This window comes from Mercenaria mercenaria, chromosome 6, assembly GCF_021730395.1.
Source record: "Mercenaria mercenaria strain notata chromosome 6, MADL_Memer_1, whole genome shotgun sequence".
Classification (NCBI taxonomy): Eukaryota; Metazoa; Mollusca; class Bivalvia; order Venerida; family Veneridae; genus Mercenaria; species Mercenaria mercenaria.
The window spans coordinates 73,212,525-73,232,436 of NC_069366.1; the positions used below are offsets into that span (position 1 = coordinate 73,212,525).

A 19,912-nucleotide genomic window follows, 5' to 3' on the forward strand; every position below is an offset into this window, starting at 1 on the left:
GTTTGTCATCCTCCTCTGTGGATTTGATTTTGATAAATATTTTCAGTTATCGGAAGAAATAAAAAGACACTCTGATTCCTGGGGACCATATGATGACATTGCATGGAAGAATACACATGACAAAGGCAGAGAATATATAGGATTTGTCTGTACTTTCATATACAACCTTACAGGCAGATCTAAGGAAACAAAAGCAGCGACATATCATAGCAACGAACCACATTTATATAAAGATATCAAATCAACAGATGTTTAGTATATTTTCGATTTTGTAAAACATATTATTTCAGTTTTTCTGAAGTTTAGACTAATTTATATCAAATCTTGTTTTCATGTAATCAAATTTCTATGAAAAATAATGCACGTGTGTAAACAGAGCAATTACATGCACTCTTCTCATTACTTTATCTCCGTTTTGTGCAACGTGTCATCCTATTCGTAACGATACCGGTAGTTTCAATATGTGAAATCGGCGAATTTTTGTAGACTAATTTTGCTTGTATTTCACAATATGCTATTTAGAATGCATAGGTGACATTGATATTATAAAATATTGAAATAAAGTAGTATTATAAATAAGCTGTAATTGTTTTCTTGTTTTTAAAAACATTTTAGATTTATGGAATATATCTGATTGTACATTGAAACATTTGGTCTCATGCTCTCGTATGTTTTGAATTATTGCGAGAGAGAGAAATAGAAGTTGAAGTGTCACAAAAGGCAGGATTTGTCAAAATACAAATGTATATGCGAGAAGATGCTATATAACTCCCTTGTCTAAATATAATATTTTGTGTCGAGTCTCATTCAGAGCTTTGGTTCGCATATTCACTGAACGACTCCGGTAATATTTCGCCAACATTGTATTTGTTACCTCCAGCACTCCGGTGCTCTCAAGTTCATTAATGTTTATAAATAAGGCTATATATATACTAGAAGTTTGGATCTCATTTCAACAAAGTAATTTTTAAACACAGATAATCTGTGCTTTTCTAGAACCAAGGTTTTCTCTCCCTACTTCCTGACTATTCTCGATAATTGTACCATCTGCTCTTCTCCTTCTTGCCACTTCTGTTGTTACTCTTGTAGTTTTGATATATGTATCTGATAATCTTCGACTTGAACCAAGGTAATATCCTGAGTCTGGACAACAACTTCGCCTATATATTGAATAAGACGTCCAAACTGTAAGCTGAAACACAAAAAGGACAATTTTCATTGATATAAGTTCATGAACTAACTGCTATATTCAGTATTCAATTTACCAATTATCAGAATCCGCCTTTGCAGGAGATTGTGTATTGGGATTATCATAAGGATTTATCATGTGCTGACATTTAGTATATCTTGGACATGCTCTGTTCTTGTGAAATATCAGAAACGTGTTAGAAAAATATCGAGAAGCACAGTGTTGTGTAACAGACGTTTTCTTTAATTTAGCCGATCATATTGTGATGAAAACGCCGCTCTGCAAGTGCAGTATGAATAAGGGCCAACCTAATCCTGTGGGTGGATGACTAAAACCAAACTAAGTTTCAACTTTAAGATAGAGAATTTATTTTATTTAGTATAAAGATTCACAAACGATATGATTACTTTAGAAACGTTTTTTACTTATTAAACAAAGCTTCAAAATGTTAATCCGAGTTCCAATAACAAGCTTTGGAAAAGTTTAAGGAAAGATCCTTCCAATGTTTAAAGCAAACAATAAAGTTAATATTTACATCTCCTGTCCCATCGCAAGTCCAGTGAATTTTCAGTAAAAATTAGTGTTAATAACAGTATTTAATACTATTAAATACTTTGCTAGTACTGTATTTGTAAATAAATAGAAGTTTAAATAAAAGTTTGAAACAATTTAGTTTAATGATGTTTGTCCAAAGTCCGAATGAGAAAAGCTCCTGATTGCCCTGTGCGGCTGACTATATTCAAATTTCCCCGCTCCCAAACTCGTATCTAAGGGAGACTCGCGCATCACGGTGGTACCCCATCCAATCAGCTTGCAGAGATGGGAAAACCGCGGGAGATCAGTTCCAGTCATCCAATGAAAAGCCGTTCAGCCCGCTTTACCTCTTCATCCCACCGCGTCGCACAAACCTAGTGCGCTTAACTGGATACTGAAAAGAACAGTCTAACAGACGAAAATAGGGGTCTAAGGAGGCCCCTAAATACTTAGTACTGCCTAACCTAAAGATTTAGTGGTGTGACATCAGTCATTAATAGTGTTTTTCGCGATGTGATAAAAATATCCATGCGCCAACTAAAATGGAAACCCTACAAGTCAACAATGAATGAAAATAAGGAATATTTGCTTATAATTGAAAATATGGATGATACAACATCGATGAGGATCTTCTTCTATAAGTAGGTGTATGTTTCCTGTTCCATATATCGCGTGGTATGAGTATGCAATGTGCATAAAGTGTGTTTAGGTCTCATGTTCGATTTTACTTCCTGGTTCCTAGAAACGTAACACGAGATATTTTCTTATGTATTGGTGATATAGAGTATCAGGAATGAACTACAACAGCAAATTAATACGTCCTTACGATTGTCATCAAATTGAATGACATAATTTAATGTGACATATCCAACATGTCCAAATACTGTGAACTCAAAGGTCAAGCATGGCAGTTAGAGATGGAATCCAGGTAAACATTCTGACAGCACTATTCTGCCTGTGGTTCGACCCCGCTCGGTGCTGCTTCAAAAAAATGTGGGTGGGAGGGAATCTGAATATCCGAAGTGCATTCTGATTTTGTGCCATGGACTTCTTGCACAAATGAACCTCATATTACAATATTATTGTTCAAAAAATTTGGTGCTTATCTCACACCTTTAGTAGAATCTCCAAAAAGCGAATGTGGTTTTGTGGTTTCCCGCAGATCGTAATAGACACTGGTTTAAAAGTACGCTGTGTTCTCAAAACATATTCCCTTTAAGCATCTAGTAATATATATAAATAGAACATACGCGTGAAAGTTTTGCTCAGTTAATAAATCGGTAGTTGGTTGCACCTGTACTTGTCTCGTTAATTATTAAACTTGGCAGAAAATAAAGAAATTAAATAATTCATTAAAAAGAATATAAAAGTTTTAGATGAAAATTATAAAAGAACAACAGAAAAAAACAAACATCGACCATCGGTATATTAAATAAATGTAATAGGTCTAGCTATGTAATACGCGTTTCGCAAGTCTACTGAATGGCCAGAAAACGTTTTTTGCTAAAACATGACTGATTTAAATTGATCAGGGAAGCATTAAGATCATGATAATTTCGTTGTTAAAAACACCATTAAAATCTTCATACTTTATAGTTTGTGCACATATGTGGATAAATTTTGTACTGAAATTATAAATGTACGAAATTTCTATTTGACAAACGGTCATTTATGAAAAAATGGCCCTTTCCCTCGTGTTTTCCATTGTGGGAATAGGGAGTGATAGTATCAATTTTATAACGAGTAGGGAAGCATTAAAATGCTATTAAATCACAAAACGTTTTACATTATTATAATAATGAAAGATTAAAGTTTGTGCTCATATGTGGATAAGTTATGTGGCTTAAAAATGAAAACGTTATTACAAATTAAAAAGATATTTCCTATATATCTCTATAGTAGCAAAATCAATCAGATAGAGAAATCGATAACGTCGATAGCGTATTTTCAAGGGAGACAATTTCATTGATAAGCCAGCGATTTGGTTATGGAAGCTGGCAATGATTGTATCAGATTGCTGTATGCTTGGACCAACAAAATATAAAAGCATACTGAATCTAAATGATTTTCAATAGTATTCTTACCTTGATAAACCCAAATAGTAGATTTCCAAATCCAAGTCTGAAGCCGATAATGTAGAATATCATATCACTGAATGGAACTCCCATGCACACGATTATAATCCCAAGTAAATTGAAAACAACTGAAATCAATATAAGAATAATATATAGTCTCAGTTTCATTTAATTTTCTAACTTGTTTTAGCAACTCCATGTATGTGTGTTTGTCTGTGTATAACTTCTATGTTACTATTGCTGCCGCAAATATCAATGTGTACATACACATAGCTATATGGACACACTTACATATATATGAAAAGTGATTAGAATATGAGATTTTTAAGCAATGCACGTATAGACTTGATAATCGGGATACTGTTTATTTGTTTAAAATTCTCCTTCTATTCATGAACACAGTGTTCTGTAGAAACAATAGTCTGATGTCATCATTATTATTTACAAAAATGAACTTTATTGATAAACTCGTCACTTAAAACAATATATATAAAGATAATACAGTCTTTGAAAACGACTACACAGGACAATGTCAAAACTTTTTTATGGCCGAGATATTAGAGTGGTTGACTTTAAGAGAAGTAACAAAGGAAACAAACTAATAGAGATAGAGCTTACCCTAGCTCTCCAAAAAAGACGGGTTTTGTATTCGAATGTCAGAAAATAAAGTTTCTTATACAAATACTGCGCGAATGTTCTTAGAATTCGTCCGCCTCCAAAAAGCAGCTATCCGGCACCAGTTTGTGATGTAAAAGTGTTAAAGTTTGTTTGTATATGGAGAAAATGGAAGAATGGCATGTATTACACGGATATTACGTACTATAAAATACTGGTATAATTGCGTTAGTGTGAAGAGTTAAAGCATGCACAACATGTATGTTCTTTTAAAATGATCTGACCTCCTAACTATATTAATTGGGTATATAGTGTTAAAAAGTTATTGGTCAACGTTAGGTTTTTATGAGATGTGGTTAAACCAAGGAGTTGGTGACAATAATGTATTCTTACAAACCTTGAAGATAGTCTTTATGACATATTTAAACAAAAACCGGGGATCCTCTCGGGCTTTATTTCACAGAATAATTGCTCGTATTACTTTTTAGAAATATTTGAACGACGTCATTGTTGAAAAACATAAATAACTTTTTGTCTCGATTAGGAATGTCATTTTATAGGCTAGAAATAGAAAAACATGTAAGCGTCTCTTTAGATCAAAGCCAATGTTTATTTTGTTATATACTGAAGGAAGAATTTACCATTTTGTTATCGAAAACTCTCTATATACTTATTAAAGACAGTACATTAGAAGATACAATTGCTTTCATCCTAATTTTATCAATGTTATGGACCTGATTAAAACTGAAAATGTCAGTTTATGTATACAAGGTGTTTGAAGAACGAAGCTGCTTTTGAATTCAATGTAGCAACCATTTATAAATGTTATTTATTGAAAGTCTCTGTTACGTTGTAACACTTCATATTTGTCATAATGTTACATAATGCTCCCACAGTCTACCCCTCTTTCACGGATGTACCATATACTTGATGGATACCAGATGATACTTATTTTTTTCAAGTCAAAGGTATGAAGTTAAAAAACCTTTGAAATGTAGGAAATTATCCATTTATTTCTCAAAAATAGATATATTGATAATATTTTATACAAAAGCGTATAGTTATGAGTATTTAATATTTTGATATTTTCGTATAAAAGAAAATTTTTGATCAGGGAAATGTAACAGAGAGCAGAAACATCAAAGGGACATAATATACTGGATATTTTCTGTTTGGGTGTAGATCTCTATTTCATTTAACATTCAGCAGTGATCTGGATTAAACTTATAATACTTGGTATGAAGTATGCATACATTGGATTATCACAAAACGACCAAGTCCTAGCAAATCATTTAGACAACGTACAATATAACAGTAAATACAATTCACTAGAAATCCAAAATGAATTGATTGGTACTTACGCAAACCAGGTAAAGATACAACTTTTGTAAGGCTGTCGGTCGTGTCCCTATCACGCCATCATGTTTGATTAAGCAAAAGACAAATCTGCAAAAGAACAACTGTCGTTTTGCATCTGTTTCGTCGGTGGGAGTTGCGCAGTCAGTGAAGAACTTTTGGATTCGTCGAGTGTGAGTCTGCAAAAGGAGTCGCACTTTGCACAAACATAGTGGAGTTCTTACAAGAACCCAATCTCGATATATTGAAAATCAGAGCTCAGAGCTATGACGGTGCGTCTAACATGTCTGGGAAATTTTGGGGACTTCACTTATGCGTGAACGTTCGCCACATGCAAATTACGTGCATTGTAAAACACATTTTTTGAATCTGTCTTTAGTCCATATAGTTCTAATATTCCATGTGTGCGAACCATGAATTGTCAACTGTTCAAGACATAAGTTTCCTCTCTGATTATTCAGCAAAGCGGTTGTTTGCATTCCAGGACGAGCTGTTGCGCGATGTTGCTACGCAAGACGAAATGAACTGGCGCGCTGTGTGCATTACGTTGATCTAGTCGGACAGACGCTCTTGAAACGTTCAAGAATGCGTTCCCTGTACAATAGCGGTTCACGCACTGGTGACCTTGCAGGCAGATGGCGGCAAAAAGGCGGGGCAATATCTTGCGACCACATTGCGCTTTGAGTTTATCATCGCGCTGTTTGTGGCGGAACACATTTAGAATAGCACCGTTCCCTTGACCAAACTTTTTCAAAAGCAGGACATCAATTTGTTACACGGTGTGAGTGAAACACACGCTGTTATTTAGTTGTGCAACGATGAACGGGCTGACTAGTATGTTTGGATGTTCTGTACGACAAAGCCGTAGATGTTGGCGCCAAATTTGACAATTAACCATTTATGCCGAGGAAAGCTGGCCGACAGCAGAACAGAGCAAACCCTGAAATCCAAACGTTGTCCTATTACAACAGGGTCACTTTATATAATGTCTTCCAGGACCATTTACTGCAGGAAATGGAAACCCGCATCCTGGGTAATAAACATAGGTACTGTGCGCAACACTTATTGCCTTCCAAACTGGCTGACTTGCGGTATAATATGCTGCCGACAATATATGCCGCCTTTGCTACCGACCTTCCTCAAACACATATGAGACATTCAAGTTATAGATGGAGAGTCAGATGGAGCATGGCAGACATTAGGGCTTTCAGACTCAAAGACAATCTTCAGCAGACGTGCAAGGACTTGTATCCTTTCTTTTGTACCATCATCGGGTCATTTTGACCACACCGCTGACGTTTGCCACAAGTGAAAGGTCATTTAGTGGAACGAAATTAATAAAGAACTATTTGCGAACAACAATGGCGCCTTACAGGCTGTCGTCGTTAGCCCTGATCCATGTACATAAGGGCATAACCAAGTGATTAACGTGTTTGAGTCAAAGAAATGCAGAAAACTAAGTTTTTTCTAAGCTGACATTGTATTATTGGTACTGTGGCGTTGACTGGTAACGCAATCAGACCTTGGAACTTTACACACTTATTTTTTACTGTGATGAAACTTGATGTCGCTAGTTTTTTTGTTGTTGTTTTTTTTGTGTGTGTTTTTTTTTTTGTTTTTTTTTTTAAGGTATACAAATTTTGCTCGAGGGTTAAAGTACTTCTATAGGGTTAAATATATTCAACTGTTTAAGAATAAAGGCAAAACATATATTTAATTCAGCTATTAGTGTTATTGCAGAAAACAAGTCAAACGTCAAGTGGAAAATGTACGGTAGGCACTAAGCTAACTGCGGTCCGGGTTTTAGTAATAATAGCAATCAGACAGTGTTTTAATTCACAGTAATAAATCAACGTTCAATTAAAGTCACATTTATTCCAGTCATGAGACATAAATGTAAGTAAAAAGTAAAATGTAATGATTTATATGGTCTAAGAAACATTCTTAATTGTTCAAATGAGACTCCAAAACACACCTCCGACACTCTAGGACCAAACAATTTTCGTGGGGGGATGAGGAATTTGGTCAACACATTCATTTAATCCAAGCTACGTCCCTGACATGCATTTCGTTTGCACTTAAGATTACCTAAACTGTGTATAAAAACCCTTAATTCTCACAGTCTTTTATAGAGGTAGGCTTTAAATATTTCAAATGCGTGTGTAAAATAATTTATTGACAGTTAAACATTTCTTGACATAACGATTTTTTTTCTTTTGAAAAGATTTATTCGTTTTGAATTTTATCTTGAAAATGGAAGCATACATAATTATGGTGAAATAAAGTATTTGATCTTGAATTTATTTGTTTACTTTTAAGTGGACTATTCGAAAAATATGTAGAGCTGTCGCACTCACAGAGGTATGAATCTTTTCCAATCAAGGAAATTTTGTGTGTAAGCTTAGTAAACATTAGTTGGAATGAACTGAAACTTCACACACTCGTTCATTGCGAGGACCTGACATGTAGTGCATGACGTTAAATTTCTTTGTAGATCGACTATTCAAAGAATAGGTAGAGCTAATGGAGTTAGGTTATGGTATAACCACAATGATAATGGATTGAAACTTTACACACTTACTGACTATGATAATCTGACTTACATTGCACGGTTCCAATAACTGTCTATAAATTATGCCCCATTTTCGACTTCATTCAATTTTCAAAGCTGTTGAAAAGTCGAGCGTTGCTGTCCTACAGCAGCTTTTATTTACAAAGTTTTCCTTCTTTATTAGGTTATCAATTTTTTATTAAATTGTTGTATGTAAGCTTGTTTCTCAACAACCACTAGTTAGAATGGATTTAAACTTCACATATTTGTCCACTGTGATGATCAGACATACAATGTGCAGATTTCCTAATTCTGTTTTGCATTTTAATGCCCCTTTTTCTACTCAGAAAGTATATGTAAGGTTTTATATATATACGCTGATATGTCAGTAACCAATTGTGATAACTGATTTAAATTTCACCTGCTCTTTGTAATTTTTTTACATAAAAGACAGGTCGTGCAAATCTGCTTTGTTTATTCACAAAGGAAATGTCCTTATTCGACATATTTTGTCGTGTGTGTCATCTCATTAATTATCACAAGATTTTCACTTCTGTTTGGTTTTTGTCTATTTTTTCATAACAAACTTTTTAAGTGAAAATGCTTCGCTGTTGACAACTGACAGCTCTTACTTTTTCAGCTTTTAAATATCAAAAGGCAATAAGGTAATGAAAGAAACTGACCTTTTGCATTAAAAAATACTCACCACTGATTCCAGCCATAACGTACCAACAATTTCCACAACAAACGAAGCATTCCCAAATTCGAGCACAGCAGGGGATGCAGAAGATTTTAACACAGCACTCGATTTTGAGGCTTACTTTCACGACAACTAAGAGTTCAGTAAAGAGGGTGATTACTATAAAAGCAAAATATCCTCCATAGTGCTGAACACCTACAAATCAGAAAGCAAGTTTAAAAAAGCTATGAAACATGCTCTACTGCCAATTCTTTGTGATTTAAGCATATATGGTATCAAAACATTTAGCAGATTGGCATTAAATCAGGCTGAATCAGTCTAGTTTATTGGCAACAGTTTCTTAGAAAAATATTGTACAAGGGGCGTTCAATAAATAATGTTACTCCGTATGTACTTCCGTAACCGATGGTTATTTTTAAATGCTGTTTTCGGTACATTATGGAGCAATTCATTTTAAACAAAATGCCATAAGAATGATGAAAATCGGTAGACTCAACGTAAAAATACTTTAAAAAAAAATTCAAGAGAGAGGTGTACTCGGGTATACTGGACCATTTTATGTCCAAAATATTGAGATTGTAATATGCAGTCCCTTGATTCTACTATTCAACAACTAGAACTGTAGTTAAATTTTCAGTTTAACATTTGAAACAAATCATCATATTTTACATTAACATTTGAAAACCAAACTAAACTAGAATGGGTCTGTAGGACACAGGGTGTGACCACCCATGCCCCCCTCCCCCCCCCCCCCCCCCCCCCACCATCACACACACACACACACACACACACACACGCACGCACGCACGCACGCACGCACGCACACTGGCACTTTGTCACAAAAAGATTCTCAAGAAGAGTGCCAAGTGTGAAAGGTCACATCATGATAAAGACTCAAGCAAGGTTTCATTAATTAACATCAAATGCTCTTTGGGCTAGGCACATAATTAGGCGAAAATGTGATTTTATTACCATTTCAGGGACCATAACATTAAAAATAGGGTGGTGGAGCCAGTCAGAAAATAATAAAAGTGCAAGTTTATATCATGATAAAGACCCATGTAAGTTTTCATCCATTTATATCACATACTTTTTGAGCTAGTTGCGTCACAAGGTGTAAAATGTGCATTTTTGACTATTTCAGGGGCAGTAACTCTGAAAATAGGAGACGAAGGCAGATGAAATATAGGAGGTGCAAAAGTCCATGTCATGATAAAGACTCATGCAAGGTTTAATCAATTTATGTGTAATACTTTTTCAGTTAGGCGCATCACATGGTGAGACTTGAAGACCTTGTGATTTCACATCTATTTTACCGAGGTATCACGGTCGTAAAAAGTTGTTACCATTTATTCCTACACTGTTGATACCTGCGTAGCGGCTTCCTCTGAACACCGAGAGCACGAAGCGCTCGAGTTGTTTCGAGAAGTCCGTGCTCAGGTCTTTGCTACAGAGAAAGGCCGATGTTAAAGGTTAATTTCCGACTTACATACCGTCTTTCCTTTTCAAAATGTCCAACGGTAATGATTCTGACGAAATTGTATCGCAGGCATTAAATCTATATAACTGACTTGAAGACAGAGAGATTTTCCTGATACAGAATACATACATGTAAGGAATTTATGTTACTTTTAGAAAATTACGTTTATTCGTAGAAGTTATGGCGTAATAATCTTTCTCGTACTTCAGTTTATGTAGGTGTAGGAAGTGAAAATAGTGTACATGTAAGACCGGGAAGGTATGTATCCCTATGAAATATTACCTGAAAGGTTGATGTAGGATAATAATCGCAGGCATACCAAAACAGTACTTCGATATCGATAGACAATATGAAACACCGGAAAAGGAAAAAAAAACATTTCTTTATAGAAAATTATGCATTTTGTGGTCACAAAAAAAACCAAAGATATTGTCAAAACTGTTTGAAAAACCTTTTACTAAAAGCGTCCATGAAGAAACTTAATATAATTTCACAAAAGTCACTTAAATCCGTCCGTCCCGATCCATATGGAATATTTAAATAAAACTTCATATACATGTTCACCACTATAGTGAAATGGGACCCGTCAATTTTCAGTCTGACTGCCAAAGTAACACCAGAATTATGCCTCTTAGTAGGTTCTAGTGTTAATTATATAGGGTACTATAAATATGGCAATTTCTGCTTCTTAACCTGTGACATATTTTTTATTAACTTCAGAGTTATTGCCCTTTAACTGTTTAAAAACTAACCAATTGGTAGAATTTCATTACACTTCTTTCATTTTTTTACGTAAGCATTTCTTATCAACATATGAAGTTGTGTACCCACACCCGGTCACCCGAACACCCTGGTCACACCTTTTCCCCTTCCAACACAACAATCTTTTTCTTTTTTTTTCTGTTTTTGAAACTTAAACGTTCCATCAATATTTATCAACATGCAAAGATGTACCCTCTCCCAACCTTGCTCTTCCACCCAGCCAACCCACCATGATCATGCACCCTATCATAACATTTTGTATTTTATTTCTTCCATCACTATTTATTACATTAATTAAACATGTGAAACACCGCCCCCGCCCCACCCCCACACACCTAAAATTTAAAACGAATTCAAGTCTTCCATAAATGCTTATCAACGTATGAAAATGTTCTAAAAGGTTAGCCTATTACATTAATTATAATTTCATTCAAAAAAGTTTCATAAGTCAGGACCAACTTAGCATACATGTATTAAGTACAGCACTTGGACATTCGTCTCCTGTTAAATTGATCCTGACTGAAGAAATCATTTGCTTCTTATAAACATCCTTAACTATGTGCCGGATAATTCTTTGCCATTCCTCATTACAAACCCATTTTCAGGGGGATACAAATTTGCTTGTTAAAATCTGTATAGCTTAAAATTCAATCTTCAAATTTATTCAACTAAAATAATGTTATGAGTGTAATATGCTGGGAACTGGTGAATTATATAACATTTTAGTCTGCCTCGGTGGTAGAGCGGTGATTTTTTATTTTGACTTATTATTTTATTTCACATACTTATCTTTTCCTCTCATCTTTTACTTAATGTGAAAATAAGTTGTTGTTTTTATGATGAATTCACCATAAAAAGCATGTTATTGAAACATATATATGTCTTTGATAGATGCTATTTCATCTTTTTTCGCGTGCTCAACAGCTAGACCTACGCACGAGAAATCTTTTGTTCAAAGAGGTCTTTCACAAAAAATTTAGACCTCTGTCTAACAAAGGAAGAGGTATTAAGTACCCTGAATGTAAGATGCCTATACAGATATGGTTTACACTAAACTTGTCGTGGAAATTATTTCTATTTCGTTTGTGATAAAAACTTGAAGCTGACATCAGAATTTAAGTACACTAAAAATAGTTAATAGTTTTCTTCAAGAAAAGTGCTAAAGTGAGGAAAACCTACCCACTGGATCATCCACTGTCTCATTATCCAATTTCCCCGTATTGTCTGTACTGTTCATACAGTATACCCTGTCCGCCGGTACATTGTTACACAGTCCTTGATACGAATATGCAACACTAAGCACTTGTAACACTAGTCCTGTCAAACATGAAAGAAACAGTGAAACTGTCAACCACGGTCTGTCCTGTTCATCTCGTGCCGCCATGTTTCACTACAGTATCTGCTTCTATCGATAAAAAAATAAATCAAAATATGAAACTATGCAAATATCAATATATTTTTGTACTTCAAGTATGCGTTATCTCAAGAATATTCTTCCTTATTACTTCGTACTTTACACTAGTTACATTTAAGATAACGTTGATCGATGTTTTATCTATATATATATTTGATTTCTCATTCAAAAACACTGACCTCCAGATATTGACAAAAATGACCTCTTTCAAATTGAAGTTCGTTCATGTTATGAACATTAGAATATTAGTTTGTGTTTCTAAATTATCTTAAATATTCCAAATCAAGCAAAAAAAAAAAAAAAAAAGACGGCGTCGGAAATCGAACCCAGGACCGCCGCGGAAGTAAAGACATTTTCCGTCGTCGTAACCAATACCACTACAGCGGAATTTGTAAATTATATCTTCAAAATATAGATATTTAATTTACGTTAGAGCAAGTTTACCCGGAGTAAAGCGTTACAAACGTTTTTTTCCCATTTTTATCGTTGAAAGGATGTAAAAATAGCAAAGTCTTACGTGTTTCCGTAACTTATACTTTGTCAATAGTTAAGTTTTAAAGCATTCCTAACTAAGGAATACAGCATATATATATATAATTTTGTTGTTGTCGACCGATCTAGAGGCTAGTCACGTTAAGCCTAAAAGAAGTCTTTGTTTACGGTAACATGCTAAAAATCAAAGTACTGAAAGCACATAAAGGCTGGCTACCACAAGACACTGGATGAAATCTGTGCGGAAAAGATGTTTGCAAAATCTTAGATATGGGTTTTCCATATCAAACTAAGGCGAGCATAGGGTACTGATGTGATAAACCATCTTGATTTACTTGTGAAGGTAGTGTAAGGATATTACAGACTACAGATGGTGAAAAAATACATTGTGTTTGCTTCATTGGGGATAACATAATTAGTGAGACAAACGGTACATAATGCTCACTTGGGAATCTGAAACTACAAAAATTAATATCTTACAAAAATGTCAGGTTCCGAGAACGTTATCCAATCAAACCACATAGGATAATGAACGAAATTCATGGTTTATTCGAAAAATGTAAACCATGGTTTACGGTCGATATATTAGGACTAAAAAATTAACGATGAATTTCGGGAGTGAACTTGCGTTTAAGAATCTTGAACCCCTGTATACGAACGTGAGCCTAGGTCTATGATCTTGAAGCATAGTTTACAGACGTGACATGTAAGGAAATCGTCCAATGATTACATGAACCCAGGTTCACTGTCGAAAAACTAGGATTAACGATCGTAAGACATAGTTCACACTTGTAATCATAGGACCACGTTTGTAAACCCAAGTTAAAGTTCAATCGAGAAACCTAGTTTATCGAATGTAAACATGGGTTCAACAGTGTAAACTATGGTTTACGCCCGTTGTCCTATGTTTTCGCTCGAAAATATATGTTAGTATTCGATAGTTTTTCGACCAAGAATGTAATTATTGGATAACTGGATTGCCGCGAACCATTGTTTACGGGCGTGACCTATGTTTACGAACATGAACTTGGATTTACGAGATGAACCATAGTTTTCGAGGTTTACGTTCATTAAAATTGGTTTCTCGAACAAAACTATGATTTTTGGTCGTAATCCTATGTTCACGAGCGTGAACTTTGTTTGCGGTCGTAAACCCATTTTCACGGTCGTAAACTTAAGATCTCGATCGTTAACATATGTTCACGTTCGTAAACTATGGTTTACACTCGTGAACCCTGGATTACGCCCGTAAACATAGGTTCATCCTCGTGAACTTAGAGTAATGACCGAAATTCTTAGATAAGCTGAAAAAAAACCTGGTTTAAACCTGGGTTCACGGGCGTAAACTATGATCAACGCCCGTTATCTTATGTTTCGCTCGAAAATATGGGTAAGTTTTCGAAAAACTTGGTTTTACGTTCGAAAACCCTACTTTTTCGATTGTTAATTCTAGTTTCGATCGTGAACCTGGGCAATTGGCGTGCCATAACCGTTTATATATGTTTATAAAGAAGCAATAATAAACATTAAGGGACATAATATCAGATAAAGTATAAAGGTAACAAACACAGTATTTCATTCCTACCATAAGTCTACTTTAACTAATTTTTCAGGAAGGCGTAGGTTCAAGCCCCATTAGGACCAAACTTTGTTCATTATATTTCTTTTTTCAAGTAAGATCAACTTTTTTTAAATACTTATTATAAATGATTTGTCGTACAAAAGTGGAAATTTTTCATTTGATTAGCCTTTTCTTGCTGTTTAAAATGAAAGTAACCTGAAGGGTGAATGTTTAGACATCTTTGAAAATACTTTGTTACATTTTGTAAAAGTTCTTGATTTTGCATTTATTCTTTAGTTTACAAAGTTTGGAAGAAATGTAGGTTGGTTTTACTTCTGCCCTATGGTTCTTTTTGAATGCAGAGAGCAAGGCTTTAATACTTAAGAGTTGAAGCTTAATTTCTGTCCAATTAAATTCTCTTACTCGAGGCTCCAAAGAAAAATTGTTTTTTGTATTTCTTATTTTCCATGTTATGTCAGGTCGTCGAATAATGCACATCATAACTCATATCGACAATTGTTTCTCGGAACCAGCGTTTGTTTAATTAGCTATTTACAGACCGGGGTTATAATCTATAACGAAACGGTTAACAGTGTTGAGTAACGAAAAAGTTTCATTCATACAGACATTTCATTCATAGTGGCGAATTAATTTACCATCATTATGTAATATTTTCTAATATTATCTTTCAAGTATTTACCGTTAGAAAAATAAAACATTATTATAACATGTTAAAGCAAATAGATTTATTGAAACAAGTAAGTTTAACAATCTTTATACAACTCTATGGCAAAACTGATAAACGTGGCGAACTATTTGAATTGCGCATGAAATTATATATAAAGTTTTGTGTTGTCAGTCTCAGCACCTTTGAACTTTTGTTGAACTTTGTGGAATCTCGATTTATGGTTATAATAGTCTGGCGAATAAATCGCCAGCCTAAAAATAGGGTAGGAAGGTCGGATTGTTTTTTTTTCTTTTGTTTTTTTCTAAAAGTTGAAAAAAAATCTCCAAGGCCATAAAACATTTGGATTGGGCCAAAAATTTAATTTAGGATATGTCCGGATACGGAAAACAAACAGTTTTTTACGCCTTATATAACGCGTTTTGAATCATCCGTTGCATTAAAGCGACATAAGATAAAGGAAACCCGACGATTTAATGTCAAATAAGTTTGTGACTAAAGTAATAGGCATCGCTGCATAATTAAGCAGTTAATCGTCGGGTGTGCTATATCTTATCACGTTTTATTCATATAATAGTCACTAACATATATCTTATAAATTATGTCGCTATATATATATATATATATATATATATATATATATATATATATATATATATATATATATATATATATATATAAATGCAAAAATCTGTACTTGATCAAGTATATTATTAAACAACTCTTTCTTTCTATGATTTAGTGTTGTTTGATTTTTGTTTCTCAAAGCGTAATTCTGAGCCTTAATGTTTCACGTAAGATAACATTACTCAAATTACTCTCTAAATATGTTCCAAGAGATTCTTTATGTTATAATTCATACATTCCTCTGTTTGGTAATGGCTGTGTCGTTTGGGTAGTACTTCTGCCTACAACATCGGCAGATTGTCTATACTTCAAAAACGTGCTGCTAGGATAATCCTTAAAGCTGACATAATGCCTACTAGCTTATAAATCATGTAATGATATGACTGTCACAAACTGCCATACGGGCTTTATTGTATCTGTAGTGTAAATGCAGGTATTGCATCATCTTTTTGAAAAAAAAATTGAGTTATTGAGGTAAATGTCAGATTTCACGTATAAAATACCTCTAATGTGTTTCTATATTTCATAACTTAAATTTCTATATAAATTTTATTAAATTCGGTTCAGTAATAAGATAGTTGATATTTTATAAACTTCAGTAATTCATGTTTTTATCTCCAAAACCACTATAACGGGCCTTAAATTGTTAATTTCAATTCGCGCCAAAGTAGTCAGATTTCCCGACTATATCGTGAATCCCGTGGAAATACAAATAGTCATAGCGCACGCATTAGTCGTGAGTCTCATGAAATTTAGTATTTGGCGGGACATTACCCTACAAATAGACTGGACTAGATATGCCTAGCGCACACCACATTTCGACATTAGACGAATCTATGTCAAACTGATTTTTCTTGCAAGAAATTTATGCTCGATCGAGGTAAGAAACTTATTAGTTAGATTTTTATAGGATTTTTGAATTACCATTTTTATTTGGTAAATTTTTGTTCATTCTACAGAATTTTGTAACATTTACTTTTCGGCATGTAATTTTGGCTAGTTTCGGTATGACTCAGGATGATTTATTAAATTTTTCAGACTTTTGTAAATTATTTCGAAAGAGGAGTCTAAAATGTTTCGTTTCTATAAGCTGTAAGATTTGTACTGAAATTTGTGTAACATGATAATTGTAAAGTACTCTTTTTCAAAAACATATTTCAAACATTTCGTTGTTATGGAACGCCGATACTGCATTGCATTGTTATGTTAAATCTATGTGGCAAGTCTAGTACCATGTATGTAATATATTATTGTAACTGGAAATTGTGTGCCAGTCTATAGCATATACATACAATGTCTGTTTTGTTGTATGGCATTTGATGCTATATCGATACCAACTATTATATAACGTTTGATTTGCATTGAATTTTGTTAATTTGTAGTTGTAAATAATAGCTGCAGTTTATCATTTCCGTGTCTATAACTTTTCATCATAAACTTTTCATATCTTTTTCATACTTTAACTTTAGTCTTTTAAGTAACTAATTTTTGTAATAATGGAAGTAATAAGTGACGTATTTTAATCACGTGACGTCTGAACGAACTTAGTAGCACATACATTCTGTATAAGTACCACGTATTATTTATGTTAGCCTACGGAGGTACGGTGTACCCAAAGGAGCAGTTTTATGCCCTGACTTATTTGTTTTGCTATGGTGCTTACCACATGTTATATATTTTAACTTCTTCCGCCAGACGACTTTTACCTGGTGATGATGTCACAACCCGGAAGTACAATACCCGAGGTTCACTTGTATTCACTTGCCTGGATGTGATTTTCCCAGCGCAGAGCTTTCGTCCCATGGTTGTGCCGTAAACCGCAAAGACTATGATTTTTGTTATCCTCTGAAGTCAGCTCAGGGATGCAATCACCTACCATCATACGGAGCCAAAACGGAATCAACGTATTCACGGTTTAAAGGGACTTTACTTGAAGATATGTTTTATTTTTTGTGCTACTTAAAGTTCGAAATTAACTGAAACAACTGTGCCACGTCACGTTACAACGGATATGTCAATGTTGGAACTTTGTATCTAGAGATACTGAACTCTGATTTTCTTTTTTTCTTTCTTATAATCAGTTATTTTTCTATTTATCATTTATTCATTGTTAATAATCAGTTTATGTAAATAAATTTGTAAATATTGTAAAGGGTGTTGATTTGTTCTGATAGTTATTGTCGCCAGTACGTCCATCCTTGTCACAATGACACCGCAATACTGTTCGAGGCTTGCTTGGGGCGTTGAATTCTTCTTGTGAGGCAGCTACCCACCTGGCTACGGGAGGAAGGTCGGCGGTTCTACCCAGGTGCCCGTGATGAAATAATGCACGGAGGGGCACCTGGGGTCTTCCTCTACCATCAAAGCTGGAAAGTCGCCATATGACCTATAATTGTGTCGGTACGACGTACAGCCAACAAAACAAACAAAAAGAATCAAATGTTTCCTACCTTGAGATTGGCTACAAATTAACATCTCAAAGTTCCTAGATGGAAACAGCATATATAATAGGTCATTCTCAATTGGTGGTCCCAGGGTGTGGAATGAACTCCCCCTGCGAAATCAGAAATCGCGAAACTCAATTTTAAAAAAGACACCTTAAACTGTATCTTTTAAATGTAAATAATTCCACTTTTATTCAATGAATTCAAAATTTACATGTTTTCTATACTTGCTGGTACATGATCTATTGGGATTGGAACTTCATGGGGTAGTTATTTTGTCTTTAAAAAAAAAAAAAAAAAAAAAGAAAAAACGTTAACCAGGGAAAATGGTAGCAGGTAGCATTGATTCAGTCTTTTGTTCAATATCATTTTCTTAATGTTAGGTCGGTGGTTCTACCCAGGTGCCCGCTCGTGATCAAATTGTGCACGGAGGGGCACCTGGGGTCTTCCTCCACCATTAAAGCTGGAAAGTCGCCATATGACCTAAAATTGTGTCGGTGCGACGTTAAACCCAACAAAATAAATAAATAAATACTTCGTGAACATCATTTTCCTTATGTTACTGAATTGCACACTTTTTAAAAACTATGAAGTTCACAACTTTAAAAAACTTGCCGAAGATCGGTTGTTCTACACAGATGCCCTGTCACGCTTGAAGTAATGTGCGGTTCCACCATGAGCTTCAAAAACAGTTATAATACTAGTACTGGAAATTTGCCGTAACTGTGCTGGTACTTTATGATTCATTTACAGAAACTTTCAGATCGAGGTCGCAAGGGAATAACCAAAATAACCTTGGATTCGAGGAAAAATTCAAAATATAGAAAATATATTTAACATAATTGGCTCGAGTAATCGCACGTGTTCGTGTCATATCTATATAAGAAGGCGGTGTATATGTATGGGAACTGCAGTGTTAAAATTGACCAAGATGTCTTATGGATGCTTTTGGTTTGTTATCCTCCTTTATGGATTTGATTTTGATTTTCATACATGTTTTCAGTTATCAGAAGAAACAAAACGCCCTCAGATTCCTGGGGACCATATGATGTCATTGCCATGGGAGAATACCATGACAAGAACAGAGAATACGTAGGATGTGTCTGTACGTTCATATTCAACATTACAGGCAGATTTAAGAAACCAAAAAACAGTGACATATCATAGCAATGGATCACATTTTTACAAAGATATCAAATCCACACGTGTTTAGTGTAGTTTTTTTTTTTGATTTTATGATAAATTATTCACTGTCTCTTAGTTTAATTAATTCATTTAGATTTCATTTTCTTGAATCATATTTGTTTTTAAAAATGCTCACGTGTAAACATAGTAATGTAGTAACAAAGAATGCGCTTGTCATTTCTTTGTCTCCATTTTGTGCATATCACGTGACATGCTATTTACAAGTTGAAATAGACTATGAA

At 34.4% G+C, this 19,912-nt stretch overlaps 2 protein-coding genes across 2 annotated transcripts in view; one reads left to right on the top strand and one right to left on the bottom strand.

Annotated features, from left to right (window-relative positions):
• The window catches only part of LOC128545963 (sodium- and chloride-dependent glycine transporter 2-like), a 36,052-nt gene extending 35,796 nt beyond the window's left edge, over window positions 1-256 (top strand). The window contains exon 11 of the mRNA XM_053546895.1: window positions 47-256. Coding sequence (XP_053402870.1) covers window positions 47-256 — 210 coding nt within the window. The remainder of the gene's footprint in view (window positions 1-46) is intronic.
• On the bottom strand, window positions 140-12,764 carry LOC128557838 (uncharacterized). Its single transcript, XM_053546314.1, has 4 exons — window positions 12,442-12,764; window positions 9,027-9,215; window positions 3,808-3,926; window positions 140-1,192 (listed from the first exon to the last, which is right to left on the bottom strand). The coding sequence occupies exons 1-4, from the start codon at window positions 12,644-12,646 to the stop codon at window positions 968-970; spliced, it is 738 nt and encodes a 245-aa protein (XP_053402289.1). The 5' UTR covers window positions 12,647-12,764; the 3' UTR covers window positions 140-967.
• Between the last annotated feature and the right edge of the window lie 7,148 nt (window positions 12,765-19,912).